At 32.4% G+C, this 15988-nt stretch overlaps 1 protein-coding gene across 6 annotated transcripts in view; it reads right to left on the reverse strand.

Annotated features, from left to right (window-relative positions):
- The window catches only part of LOC126972073 (O-acyltransferase like protein-like), a 283177-nt gene that overhangs the window by 20444 nt on the left and 246745 nt on the right, over positions 1-15988 (reverse strand). For 2 of the 6 annotated variants that reach the window (XR_007731042.1, XM_050818652.1), the window contains 5 exons: positions 14286-14430; positions 13432-13621; positions 9797-9939; positions 8306-8488; positions 6593-7667 (listed from right to left, as the gene is read on the reverse strand). Coding sequence is in view for 3 of the 6 variants with exons in the window: in XM_050818652.1 (XP_050674609.1) it covers positions 8345-8488; positions 9797-9939; positions 13432-13621; positions 14286-14430 (622 nt within the window). In the remaining 3 variants the exon portion in view is untranslated. Of the gene's footprint in view, positions 1-6592; positions 7668-8305; positions 8489-9796; positions 9940-13431; positions 13622-14285; positions 14431-15988 lie in introns of those variants that run through there. The other 4 variants (XR_007731040.1, XM_050818653.1, XR_007731041.1 and 1 more) reach the window with 4 other exon arrangements.

The following is a 15988-nucleotide window of genomic DNA, read 5'->3' on the forward strand; positions in this document are numbered from 1 at the left end:
GAGCTGTGATGTTATTTGTCAGGCTATCTAAATCTTCCAACAGAGTTATTGTATTATTATCCATTAAAGGTGTTTTTGTTACAATAGGTTTAAATCTTAAATTGTATATTATGCATGATACTATTATTTCTGTGGTGTAATGAATAAATATAATTAAAATATAATAAATATAACAGTAGTGGTACAAATAAATTAAAAGATTATAAGTATAGTTATGAAAATCCAGAAATAGTCATTCATTCCACAGTGGCTGTAATTGAGCTTCGGCCATAATCCAAATAGTTTTTGAGTTGTCTTCTTTTTTCAAGTAGACACGACCAAACAATGTCCAACAATACTTATATCCTTTAGATTTATTGAGGTCCCTTGCCAAGAAATACAAACGTGAAGCCTTTGTAGTTAAATGTTCTGTTATAAATATAGGTTCGTCGGGTTGCTTTTTTGAGCCAAGGTGTTTGTTACTAAGTTTGTTATTTCTGTTTTTATTGTTAAATAACTTACAATTTTTTAAGACTTCTTCCTTAGTTAGTTCAGATACAAGTCTGAGTTTCCATTAACTTTATAAATGTCACTTATGTCTGATCTATTTATTGTCATATTGATATTAGTAGCGAATTGAGACAACATTAACACCAATCCTTCTTTGGTTTCCCTGGGCCCAATATTGGATACATTTTTAATTTCTATACTTTTCTTTTTGACTACTCTTGTTGTTTCTTCAAGTTTCTCTTCTAGAATAGCAATTCGCTCGTCTTTTTTTTTATTTCAAGTTCTAGATGCTGAATTTTCTTCATGAATTCGTAATTTTTCTCACTTAGAGAGAATACGGTTGCCTCTATTTTCGAATTTGCTGCCTGTATCTCATTTAGGATCGGGAACAGCTTATTCATTTGATGTTCACTTTGATGATTCGCTCCATGGTAAATCAAAATTTACCATGGAGCGCACCAACTCCCTCATCTCTTCTTTAAATTCTGAAAATTCATCTGTACCAGCAGTTTCTAGTGTCTTTTTTTTTGCCCTCCTGGCAGTTATGTGAGTCTCAAAATTTGGTTCATTTTGTGACATTGATGATAGATTGGGCACAGAATTAGATTTCTCTGGCGACAGTGGTATGGACATGTTAACAAAAACTAAATTGGATTCAGTCTATAGTTTATGTGGTCGTCCTCCACACGCACTAGGCACGAATGACCGATGCACACAGTAATTACTTGCGACGGTAGACGTAAGTTTATATTTGACGGTTCACTAATGCTTACGTTAATCTTTTCTAAATAATTGTATCGAACTTAACAAAACACACGTCGAAGGGGGAGGAAATTAATAAATATATGACTTAAAATTTTTAAAACTCAACCAGTGAAAACCGCAGTTAGCTTTAAATGCATATCTTGCTCCCTCAGGACCTCTTAAAATATATCATAACGTGTGAAAGATGTGAAACATCAGAATTAATATTGAAATTTGTAATTAATAAATACCAAGAACTATAATGATGATTCTATTATGTTTCCTGATTTTTCACTCACGGAACCGTAAAACATTTGTATGTAATGTATGATGCCCATTAAATTCAAACTTGTCAATGTTTTTGAAATTTTGAAAGTGACCCCAAGAATCTTGAACATGATATCCATAGTGTAGTAAAGATAATTTTACGCGACAGCAATTTCAGACCTTGAAAACGATATGAATTTTATTGGAATAATAATTACTTAGATCATACGTAGACAGACTATGAGAGCTGTGAAAACGACGGGAAAAATTTAGTTAGAACAACCTCTATAGCGAGCAATTCACGCATACTAACACAAAGTGTGATACAAATCGCGAGTATATATTCCTGGCCTGTTTTAAGCGGTTGTCTAACAGCAAGAGACTCTTTCTAGACGTAATAATTATCTAAGAATAATTATATTATTAGTACTGTGCAACAGCGACCATCTTTCATTTTATAAATAATCTTTCCGCCATTACGAGAACCTTGGAAATTATTAGGCATACTTCCTTCTATAGCTCTTATTGTGCCGTTCGTTTTATCGAGACTGGCCTTAAATTTCTGTCGCGCTCTCTGGGAAAACCTAAAAATTTCGTGTTGAAAACTACCTGGTGTCTATTTCTGTACCCCTGATATTGATATTTTGCACACAACAAGTGTGGTCGAGTAGTTAAGGCGTGACAGAGTGAGAAACAAACAAATTTCACGTCTTTGGTTTCACGTTATTTGAAACAAATTCATAAAAAAATTAAATATTACTATATTTTTAGGTAACCAATATTTACTAAGTTTTTCCGTACTTCAAAATTGGAAGAATTTAATCTCAAATGAGCAAAAGGATCCAAGATTAAAAAGTTTTCAAGGCTTAGACTTGATCAGGTATGTATTTCCTGTATTTGCGGTCTTTGTAATATTAACTGAATTATTGTTTTTTCATCAAATTCGGAAAATGAAACATATAATGTTATATTTTCCACGTTATATTTTCCCCAGCGAGCTGCTGCAAGATGACAAAGACATCGATCGCGAACGTTTGGCCGTTAAGGATTAAAATTCACGTGGTAATTAACGACTCTGACGACATTAGGACCATTAAGTGTAATCGAAAAGAGGTTCTTGACTCTCTCTCAGAGCGCCGTTTGCTGGTAGTGCTTTATTTGAAACCAAAAATAATTCCAAAACAATATTGAGAAAATAAATTTCTTTATAGCGCAATGTGAAACCGAGCCCTATGAGTGCTTGAATTGTATCAATAACTTTTGTCTTGACACATTTTTGTAATTATTATAATAACTTATGCGATATTTTTTTTCACAGAACTGTATTAATATTATTAGTAGTCATGGCGCACGTATTATGGTTCATGTCATTTACTTTTGTTAACAATCCTCAGGAGCTTGAATTGGTAAGAGAATTGATATTTATTTTATTTCTTACTTAAAATTAAAGTCTTTAATCTTATCTATGTACATATTCAAATAAATAAAATAAGCCTTTGTTGCTTTCACAAATATTATAAAATCTTTTTTTATTTGCTGTGTAGTTAGAAGATGTGACTAGCTAATTGATAGGCTAGTTATCATAAATAACTATATTCTGCCCACGACTTAGTTTACTATAATTTTTTTTATGTTGCCCAAAAATAAAAATAAACAGGTTAAAATCTCCGTATATATCTGTCAATTATTTATTATAAAAGTATTAATTTTAGCAAAACCATGCTTTTTTACCAATTAGTGGAAACTCTGATATTCGAGTATTTTTGTAATCAGATCATTAATTCTTAAAATGATCTTTTTAATATTCTACCATTCTTATCTATAAAAAGTTCAAACTTCGTGTACTAAAAACGATTCAGAGACAATGTTTCCTTCATAAAGTTTTAGGAACATAACGTAAATATTAATTATAGAGACAATGTTTTGGAGATTATGCCCTTTTCATTGTGAATCGTTAAGAATAAGTATATTATATCACCGTTGGAAAATTTTGTACAATTACTTGGCTATGGATAGATCTCCTCAAAATAAAAGAAAATATCATGATAGCATATTTACTTGTTTAAAAGACCAGGATTTAGGTAATTTTCGAATATAATTAATTAATTATATTGTGTAATTACACAAATATTCTCTTTTATTCCAATATTTCTATTTGAGAATTAATTCGCACTATATTATACTATACTCCACCTTTTCTTTAACTAAACGACACACGCGTCCTACTGGTAATCACCTGTTGAGAACTTTGTGATACTCGGGTCAAGCCAAAAAAAATCCAAAAGAAGTGCTTCACATAATATTATACACAGCACATGCAAAAAAATATTCGTAAAGACCCTAAACTTGTTTACTCCTACATTAAATCACCCAGAAATAATAAAGATGGATTTCGTTCTCGAGATGGTCTCCCATCTCAATTATAGTATGTATAGTACGCTATATTTGTCAACTATTTAGGACACGTAAGAAAAGATAGACTTAACATACACATTATCAATAATAATATATAAGAGGCAACATATAAAATATTTAATTCTTATAATTTTTTACTTAATGATTCATTAGGGGCAAGGTTTATAAATAGCGCAAATAGTAATCATCGACTGCACAAAGATATTATTAATATCAGCTAATTTTCCCCAGAGCTACATACATACTATTCCTATAGTATGTATGTAGCTCATAAAACTATATATAACACTATGAAACGCATAAAACTATGAATAAAATTTTTAACAAAAAAACAACCGACTTCAGAAACACTTTTCCAAAACAATAGATTATAATATGCACTAAAAAGTATAAAAAGAATTGCGTATTTTTATACAATCTAATTCTAGTTACGATTATTGTTATTTTTGGAGTCGGTGTCCTTCCGTCGCGACCCGCTCTCGCCTCTCGCCTCCTCACGACTCAAGCACATCTCACCTATAACTATGTATGTAGTTACAAACCTATCTTGGATGACACCGACTCCAAAAATTACAATAATCGTAACTAGAATTAGATTAATTAATTAGATTGTATAAAAATGCGCATTTATTTTTATACTTTTTAGTGTATTTTATTATCAATTATTTTTATACTTTTATATCTATTGTTTTGGAATAGTGTTTTTGAAGTCGGTTGTTTTTTTGGTATTTTTTTTTATTTTACGATTTTTAGCGAATTTGAATTACACTAACTAACAATTTTTCTAAATATGTATAGATATACTAATTTTTCAATTCAGCAATGAACGTAAGTGCTTTGCAATTTGATAACAGACAGAAATTCTGCCACATATCGCACCCTTACTGTAAATAGTCGTTAAGGAGTCCCATTGATCATCATATTCGACTACGACAATTACTTGACCATTGCTATGGTATGGTAGATGACTTAAATATCCGGATAGCATAAAAAAGATTCGGCCGAGTATCGTTAATTTGCTCCTAAGAATTGCAGAGTTCCGTTACTTTGTCATGGATTCCGTAATCAGAACCTAACTTAACTCTAACCAAACTATCTTTGAAGTATATTCTTTCCAATAAAAAAAAATCATCAAAATCGGCTGCCGCGATATTGAGTTATTCGTATATTTATCAACCACTTTACTATACGTATGTATAGCAAATTTAAGACTTATGGTTTTCTCATGGATGTCATTGTCAGATCTGGACCAAATTACAATGGGACCACACGGTAAGCACTACCTGTCAAATAAAAAAGGAATTATCACGGTTCACCCAGTCGAAAGTTTTGAGGTAACAAACATAAATAAGTAAATTTTCTAGTATTTTGAATTAAATTAGACAATCCTTCAATATGCAATCAATGTTGATTTGGAATGAAGAGTAAAGCCAATAAATATAGCAGACTCCTCCGGGTTTACCAACTCACCGTAAACAAAACCTTTTAAATTTTATATATTTTGGTTTTTTTGCTTCAAAAACAGGTTTTTGGTGCTAAACAAACACGTTGTCAGATAGAATATTTTTTACTTCGTCATACGTAACTTGTATAAGAGTGAGGTGTCACTCGAAAACAATACTACCTTGTATTTTTGGTAAGAGAGAAAGAAAAATAATTTATTCAATTAGGCCAAAATGACACTTATGCATGTCGAATATTTTACAGTTGAGCTTTAATGAGAATTAGTGGCAAGAAACTCACTTACAGTTTAAGCATTTTGTATTTATGTAGGTATATTATACAATGTATGTAAGGTGATGCATCAAAATCACTCAAACGTCAAATAGTCAATGCCTTACCTCGTGTAAGTCAAAAAAGTAAATGTAAATTAATATGAAACAAAAGTAATTGAGAATAGTAGCTGCATCGCTCACACACACCGTTAATATATTTAGGTATTTTGCGAGCATTATATAAGTGAATATAATAAAAAAAAATACTATAACTTTTAAGAATCTGAAGCAGAGTTTCTGGTACCAGGATCATCCTGCCGACACAAGTACCGTCCATTCACGAGCATGGGCTAGCCATCATCTCCCTTGACCATATGTTAGGGAAGGGGACGACCCGTCCCATGTCGCTGCCACAAGCAGTGACATTTAAGCGAGCATGACGAAGCCTGTCACGTAACTCAGCCAAATAACAAAAAAGAGTATTCTTCTACATATTATGCAATACTCACTAAATACCTCTACTTACAATTCATCAATTTAGGATATCATCTCCACCATCTGGATGTGTGGCAGTCCTCCACAGTGCGGTTTTCAAGGAGCTTTCTTCCTCGTACTACAAAGTTGTGTAATGAACTTCCTTGTGCTGTGTTTCCAGGACGATACGATATGGGTACCTTAAAAAAAAGCGCATACCCCTTCCTTAAAGGCCGGCAACGCTCCTGTGTTTCCTCTGGTGTTGCAAAAGACCCGTACGCTCGTTTCACCTCCTATTCCATAAAATAAAATATAAAACTTACAATTTTGACAATTCTGCTTTAATTCGTAAATTATTACTATTATATTTAATTAATATAAATTATAACAGTAATAGTAACAGTAATTAAAAGCTCAAATCATTTAGGGTAGTGCAATAAAATCAAAATCACTGTAAAATAATGTAGGTCAAGGAAATGACACGAATGTTTAAAAGTTTTCTTTTCTTTTTATGTCCACGCGCCACTTAGGGAAGGGTTGAGCTTTAATTACAAGAAACTCATTGCCAATCTTTAAAATCCACATTTAAAGCTTCATCTTTTCACAAATCATTAAAGAAAACACACTGTTATAATAAAAAAAATATTTCGATCTTTATACAACTTTGAACAAAATAAATCCAAAAAGTACCTACATGTTTGTTAACAATTTAAAAAATAATAATTAATGTTTTCAGTGGTATACAAAAACGTGCAGTTTATTTGAGTGCCTTAAAATGGGTTTATATTACATTAATTTATTGGTTTATTTTGCAAAATTAAGACAATGATATATTGAAAAACAATTAATTCCACGTATTAGCTAAGGTTTCAAAAAAGTGTCAAAAGGGTTTCTCACCTGTCAAGAATTGTATAAATAATGGTCATTTTTAGTCACACAAATGACATTTTTCACTAGTTTGTTAATAGCAGATCAGTTAGAGATTTCTCTCACAGAAAATATAATTTCCTATTAACTTAAATAATTAGTCTAGCCATAAATACTGTTAAAATTAAGAATAAACAAAATATTACATTTGTATTTGGAATCTGTCATTTTTATATGATTGTTCAATAGTACAATATTTTGCGATATTAAAATGGAGTGGGGTGATATAGAGAACCGAATCGATGTGATTGCATTACACAAAGCAGGTATGAAGCTAAATGCAATTTTTAAAACTCTCCAAACGCTTGGTATTACTAAAATGTTTGTGTGGGGGCTATTAATAGGTACAATGATCTCCTCTGTTTGTGACAGAAAAATAACTGGCCGTCCACATTTTGATTTTTGTCTATTCAATTAGTGGGGTGAATCTGTAGATGAAACCACAGCTACATAGTTCAAAAAACATACAAAGATTGAAAGACCACGCGTAATCATATGGTTGGCTTAGTTATAACACCAGTTCGGTTTAACATGTTTAATTAACGGCATAACTGAAGTGGTCCTAATTTTTTTTCGTTTGGACTTGTTGGTTTCGGTAGTCTCTTTCAGGCTTCAACACACAAGTCATCGTTTTTCCTAAAAACATTAAAAAATCTGAGAATGTAAATCATTGTTTTTTTTTTTCCTGAAATAGGAGGACAAATATAAGATACTTTACGTATAAGCTGAATTATTATCTAGATTATTATATAATTATAGGTCATCTCATGGTAAGTGATCATAGCTATCTGTGCTATTTTGCGAAACAAAAGGAATTATAGTAGCACTGCTTTTTAGGTGGGTGTGGAGTATTTTAACATATTCATGGCGTATTCTTCTCGAAACTCCGCATAAGAAAGTTCATTTAATAGTTTGGTCATGCTGACGATGATATCCAAGTTTGTGGCGTGTGGTGCTTAGGTGGGATTCGGTGGCGGAAATCAGGTCAAACAGTTCTTCGGAACACTCCCCGTGAATTTATCACGGCACAAGACATACAATGAGGCGACGTCTCTACGCTACGACAAGGCTATAGGATGGAAGTTCCTTTAATACTAATTTTATTACTAATTATATTAGTAGTGTTTGACCGCCACTTTTCAGGCCCAATCTGAGCTCCAATAGAATAACTAAGCAGACCTGTTATTATGTCCTGTTCTGCAGATTTTGAAAATCGACCGCAGCGAACAGCTGCAAGCTGAATGCAGATTTTAGAGCTCCATTTATTTACTTACCTACCATTAACAATCAGATAGTCATGATTTTTAATGTCTCTACTCCTTTTTAATGTCTTGTTTTGATACACGATTTCCAAACACCAAAGTCCTAACAACATTGGTAAATGGTGCCTCAAGGAGTAGATATAATGGTAGAGCCAACAGGAATGATATACACGTCACCCCCACAATGTTCATTACCTGAAACAAATTATTGATGTTGTTTTTGTTAGCAATAGAGGAGAGCAGGAATGTTTTGTACACTTTGTACTATAATTTCAAAACAAGCGACTTGACGTTTTGACGTTGCTACAGCTAAATGGTCGCTATAATCAAGATCGTAATAAATGAAATCCACGATAGATGTATTAGGTACACATAAAAATAGTTGTTAACTATTATAGATTTGTTTCTATTTTATGCAATTAACATATTGTGTATTGTAATATAACGTTGTTATTAAAGCTGTAACATTCACGCATTCTTTTAACGTGCCAATGTTAGTGTTAGTCACACCGATGGTGATTTTTACCTCTAAACATAATAATAATAATATTGACACACTTTTACACAAATTATCTTGCCCCAAATTAAGCATATGTAGCCTGTGTTATGGGTTACAAGACAACGATATATTTAATATACTTACTTAAACATACATAAATTCATATAAACATACAAAAATACATTTAAACATCCATGACTCGGAAACAAATATTCAAACACATTAACAAACTTCATCATATAAATGCTTGCACCTACCGGGATTCGTACCCGGGACCTCTAGCTTAGGAGGTAGGAGGTCCCGGTAAACATATAAGTAGGTTACTTGTTGTAACAGTAAACTTGGTAGTAACCTTGTAGGTTACTATCAAGAGATGCAAGTACAGAAGTATACGATTAAAGATAGATCTATAATCATCTATGAAATTGGCATAATGTCAAATCGAATACTTTATCATGATCTGGTATTTGTGTTTTGAATATCACGATTTGTTTATTTTTCATTTTCATTCATACGTTTATTACCAATATGGAAAAAAGCGAAATATTACAGTTACTACTAGGAATTACGACTTATGTAGGCGAAGTTATTATTCAGTCCTCTTTTGACCGCGCTTTGTATAGAATAGAACGCCACCCAATGACAAAGTTTTCAGCAAAAACTATCCAAATAACAGCAAATTCAAACTTAAAACGTTTACTGTCGTATTTCAGGTCAGTGCCGCTTAAAATTAACAAAATTATGTAACTATCTTGACGTTTTTAATAATTTTGCTACATTACTACATTTTAATTGCTAAAACAAAATACATCGTCGACAAAATATGTGGAAGAGCCGGCCGTCTCCTTTCATATATGTATGCCTTTTAATAGGTCATTGGGAGTCTAGCTGTTTATAGTACGTGAATGATATCAAACGAAAATTTCATATGTAGGATAAATATAATAGCCATTGAGATACATTGACTATATTTTATAATAATGTAAAACAATATAATAACTTACTAAGCTAATAAAAGCTGCGTGGTCCAGTTGAGTCCTTATCCCGAGAACATAAGATATAATGTTGACGTGGATGATATACACCATGTAGCTAAGTCTGCTTGGTATCCGCCAAACACTCATTCCTGCTAAAAAGCTTGCAAAGTCTGCAAATAAAAGACTCATACATGTATAAAACCCATATCATTTTATTAAATTATATACAACAATTAAAAAATAAAATAAGCCCTTATTACTTACATAATTTTAACTACTTACATAATTTTTCTTTTATATAATACTTAAACTAATAATTTGTTCTTTGGCAAAGGCGTCCTCTAGGGACTTCCACTTTATTCGGTCTCTACCTACTCTCATGCAGACCATGGTCCTGCTATCCTTTTAAAATCGTCCTCCCACCTTCTAATCTGTCTTACTTGTTTACTTTTTCTTCATTTCGTGTCTCTTGGATACGATTCTGTTACGGTCTTTGTCCATTTCTCTTTCTTTTCCCTAAAAATGTGTCTAGTCTATTTCCACGTTAGCTTTTAACAAATCTTGTATGATTTTTTTTTTATTTTGTCTGACTCTTAATTTTCTTAACTTTACTTTGTCTCGTCCAACTCCAATTACGCTCCTTTTTATGGAATTTTGGCACACTGTAACTTTTTCTGAGAAAAGGTCTGTTAAAGCCCAAGTTTGACATCCTTACGTTAGACACAGTCTCACTCCAGTTAGACCTGTGCAGTCCTGTTAAAATATACACTTTGGAGAAAACGAATGTACTTGTTATTTACTCCATGTTTCCGCAGTGCATCCTAGATATAATCATGTTCCAGAAAATCAAACGCTTATTCAAATCGAGGAACCTATGAAATATATTTTATTATACTCATTGTATTTTTTATAACCTGTCTAAGTACGTGTATATGATCTGCAGTTGAAAATTTACTATGGAAGCCTGCTTGTTCTTTAGGTTGATTTTCTTCTAAAATACGATATAATAATCGTTTTGATTTTTTTTTAAATATTGGACATAAGGCTTATCGAACGGCAGTTCCTAATATCTTCTTTATCTCCTTTGTTATGCAACAAAATTGCAACGAAAGTTGTTTTTCAAATATTATTTGTATATTAATCCTAGAAGTGAGGGTTATCACTTTAAAAAAAACATAACAAATTGCTTAGATTTACAGGAGCGACATCTCAAGTCAATTTCCTAATATGCAAATATTGGGGTTGAGCAGGTTATCAACTGTAAAGTAGATCCTGTAGATGAAGCCACAACCTGAGAGTTGAACAAAGCATACAAGATTTTATAGCGATACGTCACTCGAACGATTAGCTCAGTTGGTTAGAGCACTCTCACGGAACGTCGGAGGTCGTGGGTTCGAGTCCCCCATCGTTCATAATTTTTTGTTGTTTTACAAAATTTCAAAATTATTGTAGATTCCGTATGTTTCAGTTTTCACTATATTGTTAAAATGATCTGTCAGGTGTGGTGTAATAACTGGTGATGATTTTTAGAATCTCATTAGTTATTTGATCTGGCCCAGGAGATTTTTTTAATTCTGACTTTTAATAGCATTCGTTACTTCTTTCCGAAGAATGCTAGGCACTGGTTCTGCGATTGTCAAGTCTTCGCAGGAACGATCACGTTGTGCATTTTCGTTGCTGCTGTAAAGTTTCCGGTAGTATTCCGTAGCAATTCTTAGTATATCTGGTCTTTTGCTAGTAAGATTTTCGTTCATTTTGTTAAACTTGATATCCAATCCTTTTTATTATTCAGTTCATTAAAAGCCTAACTCCACTATTATTTTCAAAATATTTTGTTGAGGTTGTTTATCTTCTCACGTTTCTGTCTTTTCGTATGCTTTCATTAATCTTTTTGCTTAACTCAGCTATTTTTTCTGATTGTCTTTCCTTGTTTATTAATTAGGACTTCCTTTTATTTAATAATTCTTTTGTTTATACGAAATTACTGTTTTAATTTCAGAGTTTCGGTTTTAATTAATTTTACCAAATGATTATATTTATCTTCTGAATTTAGGCCTTGAGGTATGAGCTATTTAATTTTTTAAGAAGGTTATTGGCGTTACCCACGCAATTTAAGCTTATTTCTCCATTCTGGTATCTTCTTTTCTTTCTTATATATATGCAAGATATAGCACCTCTAACCATTCCGTGGTCTGTATTAAAGTTAAATTATTAATAATTGAAATATTTTTAAAAACTCTGAAGTTATTTGTAATTATTAATCAATCTCATTTCTATAGCTTCCATCAGGAGATTGCCATGTCCACTTTTTACTCTGCTTCTTTTATAAAAACTATTTAAGATGCTTAATTTGTTTTGCATGTAGAATGAAACCAATCTTTCACCATTTTTAGAGCGTTGACCCATCCCGTGTTCTACTATTGTATATACTTCTCCCTAATAGCTCTGTCCAATTTGTCCATTAAAGTCTCCATTTGAAATAATATTCTTAAGTGAAGTTTCTAAAGCAGCTTGTAAATCCTTATAAAATATATCAATATATTGTACGACTCGGTTGAGGCATAGGCCCGTATTATTAACCTCATGCTATCTTTATCATTGTGTAGTAGTAGTTTCTTCTATGCTTCTTGCAAGTTTTTTTCTAATTAAAAATCCTACTCCATAGATTCCTGCAGTTTCACCTTTATGATGTAGAATATCTTGTATATTTTCTCCTGCTCTTCTATCTATACTTAAACCTATGGTGTCCCACTTTAAATGTTTAGTTGCTTCTTCGTTCTAGTTTTTCTGACGTTCTTAGGGATATTATTGTTGCAGTAGACATTGTTTTTTGTTTTATTTTTTGTCTTTTTTTTGGTCTTTTTCCAGACCAGTCGACTTGAGGAAGGATTTAGTTTTATTTTTAAAGTACTTTCTGTTTGTGAGTCCATTTCCATTTTCCTATTTCCGGTAGTTAGTTGCTATTTGTTATTTGCTTTTTGATCTTCGAAAGAGAGTGAGATCTACCCTTCAAAATGCTTTCTAGCACATCCTACCTTTTTGTTGAAATGGATTGTTGTTTTCCAGACTCAGTTTTTGGCAATGCAGATGCCTCTTGATTCCATTTTTATCTTGTCCTTTTCTTGTTGTAGTCTTGGTTTTAGTTCCTTTCTCTTTTGTAACACTTCCTTTGAATAGTTCTCAACAATATATATTTTCTTCAAATTCTTTTAATTTTTTTATTATTTCGATTTTCTTCCATTCACTTACTAATGACAGAAAAATTGGTCTTGGTTTGCTATTTTAGTAGTAGTATCTTTTCTTTTTTGTGTCATTTCATCTGTGGCATAGGCTTGTCATTGCTAACTTTGGCAATACATAATAATGACAATCAATAATATTCTGAAATCTTGAATCTTCACTATAATCACTAACCTTAAATATGTTGGTGTGATAATTAATCTATTTTTACTTTAGTAATTTCAGATAAACTCGTGAAACTAATTTAGTGGATCTATTCACTGCACTTATGTGCACGTTGTGAGAACTGTGATATTACCACACGGAATCGTTATTTATTTTTAAAACGATATAGTTTATGGAGTGACATGAATTCGATGTTTACTGTTCTAATACCGGAAACGGAAAATCGTTATTGGAATGTATTATATGTATATACTTACTGTTAAATTTGAATACAAAACTGAATACAAGGAACGCGTACAAAATGCCAAGTATGGGTCTGTGCGCTGCAGCAAATATTAGTCTGAACAAAAAAGGTGCTCGCTCATTGCTTCCGACAAAATACTTTCCAGAAATACTGAACAATAGAACTGTAGCTGGTATCACCATCCACGTTAATAAAGATAAAATCTGTAGACAAAAAGTTTAATCATGACTTCCTCCATACACATAAAATAGCGCATATTTACTAGCTTTTCTATCTCTAGTTATCAGTGTGCTGTTTTTGGTTGCGCTAAAAATATTTCACATAATATAAAAAAATCTATTTCAATTAAAGTTTCATAAACCTACAATAGTTTTTGAAACATAAATTCTATTCTCTCATCTCTTAGTCTTTGATGATCTTTGATACCGGCTAAATTGAGAAGGCGGAGCTTCCACGTCTATATTACTACGCTGTGACCTCGAGGCGGGCATTAGCTATTAGGCTACATTACTTTCTGCATCAATTTCAATCGACGTTTATTATCATGAGGAGTGCTGGACTAGGAGTACTTGTACGATCGGTTTTCGCTGAAATCGATATGCGTCGTCTGGCTCTTTCATATGTTATACCTTCTTCAGTGGCTCCTAGCGATACAGAACGCTGAATATCGTACACCGGTTTAAATATTACGGTCTCGGTGAGATTGCACAAGAGCTTTATGCCATCAATATTCGCTAAATATACCCTTAGACTAGTAAAGTCATCACATTTGTGTACGAAAGTTTATTGTCTACAAAATCTTGGACCCAGCAAACTCTCAGTTTAATTGAAGAAGTTTGGTTCACAATTATTTTACTTTAGAATTACCTTGCGATTGGGAAACTTTTTATCATTTCTTTGTGCGTCATATATGTACAGTCCCAAACACATTCCGATGACGTAAGCTGAGAAGTTGTTGTGTGGTAAGGAATGTACATTACGGAACTCATCGCCCATCATTCTTCGAACAAATCTGTAATATTATGGTTACAGTAAAACCAACGAATTCATATAGTCAAATCAGTCAATTCTTAAAATATCATTTGCAGATGTACCTAGGTAACACTGAAAATGTTTAGAAAAAGAAAAGCTTAATGTAGAAAGTTGCCAATACTTTTATTGTTTTTCGAAGTAATCTTCGTTCCTCTCAACACATCGTCGCATTCGATGGAACCACTGAAAAAAGCAGTGGGCCCATTCTTCCTTAGGGGTCTCTTCTGTTTTGTTAATGTTTTGTTTTGTTAGACGGAGAGGTGATAGAAAAGGTGGAATCTGCTATATTTCTTGGCATAACTCTAGATTCCAAATTGTTACTTAGTTCTGCAGCATACGCGGTTAAAAAGATTAGACAATTAACTGACATAGATACGACGCGACTAGTTATTTCCATAGTATTCTGTCGTATGGTATATTGCTATGGGGCAACGCTGCCGATATTAATACAATATTTGTGCTGCAGAAGAGGGCTATTCGCGCTATTTATTCTTATTAAGTTTTCTATTTTATTGTTTTATTGCACCTTTGTACTTAGCAGTAGGAATTGTTTTCAAAAGGTTGTAAATAAAGGGATTGAGAAAAATTCCCAAATAACAGATGTTTAGTTAAGATATTTTAGAAAGCGTGGGAACGTAAGTATAGTTTTGTCTCGTGGCAAAAATGTACATTATAAGTACTGAGAGTGTAAAAATGAAGTATGACAGATGCGGGGGTGAGAACCCAGGTAGTAAGTAAGATATAATTGTATGGGACTCAAGCGGGCAGTTCCTACTTAACTTCGATGTACGACAGACCTCTGTCCTTTAACTCTGTCAATTTTTTCTAATAAATATACTCACTTTAAATTAACCGCCCCGTGATTACTTAATTATAACATCTTAATAAACATTTAGTATCCTATCCAATAAATACCGATACTAGATTTATAACCTAGGTCCTAGAGAATCATTGAGAGCAAAATTCAAAGAAATTAACATCTTGACTGTTGCTTCTCAATATATTCTTAATAATGTAATGTATGTTCATAGGCACATAAGTGAATTTGCCAGAAACTGTCATAACCATAATGTTAACACCAGGAACAGACATAAACTGATGATGCCTACTACTCGGCTAAGTCGAGTTAGTAAGTCTTTTGTGGGGCGATGTATATGCTTTTACAACAAGATCCCAGAAAATGTTCAAAACAAAAGTATTAAGTTATTCAAAAGAATTCTTAAAAAACGTTTGTGTGGTAAAGGTTACCATAACATAAATGACTTTCTTAATGATACCACAGATTGGGAATGGAGCGACCGCCCTCAGGCTATTAAATAATAAGTTTAATTGTACAATGTTACTTTGTAAATGTTACTTTAATTGTAAAACATACTTTTGATGAAAAAAAAAGCCCGCTGAGTTTGTTGCGCCCATTCTTCTCAGGCCTGAGGCATTTATTTTGGAATGGGTGGCAGTTTTTTTTTTGACTTTCAATAAGTGATTTCACATCCTATTTTGAATAAAAATATTTGAATTTGAATTTGAATTCTATGCTG

The sequence above is a fragment of the Leptidea sinapis genome, chromosome 25 (assembly GCF_905404315.1).
Source record: "Leptidea sinapis chromosome 25, ilLepSina1.1, whole genome shotgun sequence".
Lineage (NCBI taxonomy): Eukaryota > Metazoa > Arthropoda > Insecta > Lepidoptera > Pieridae > Leptidea > Leptidea sinapis.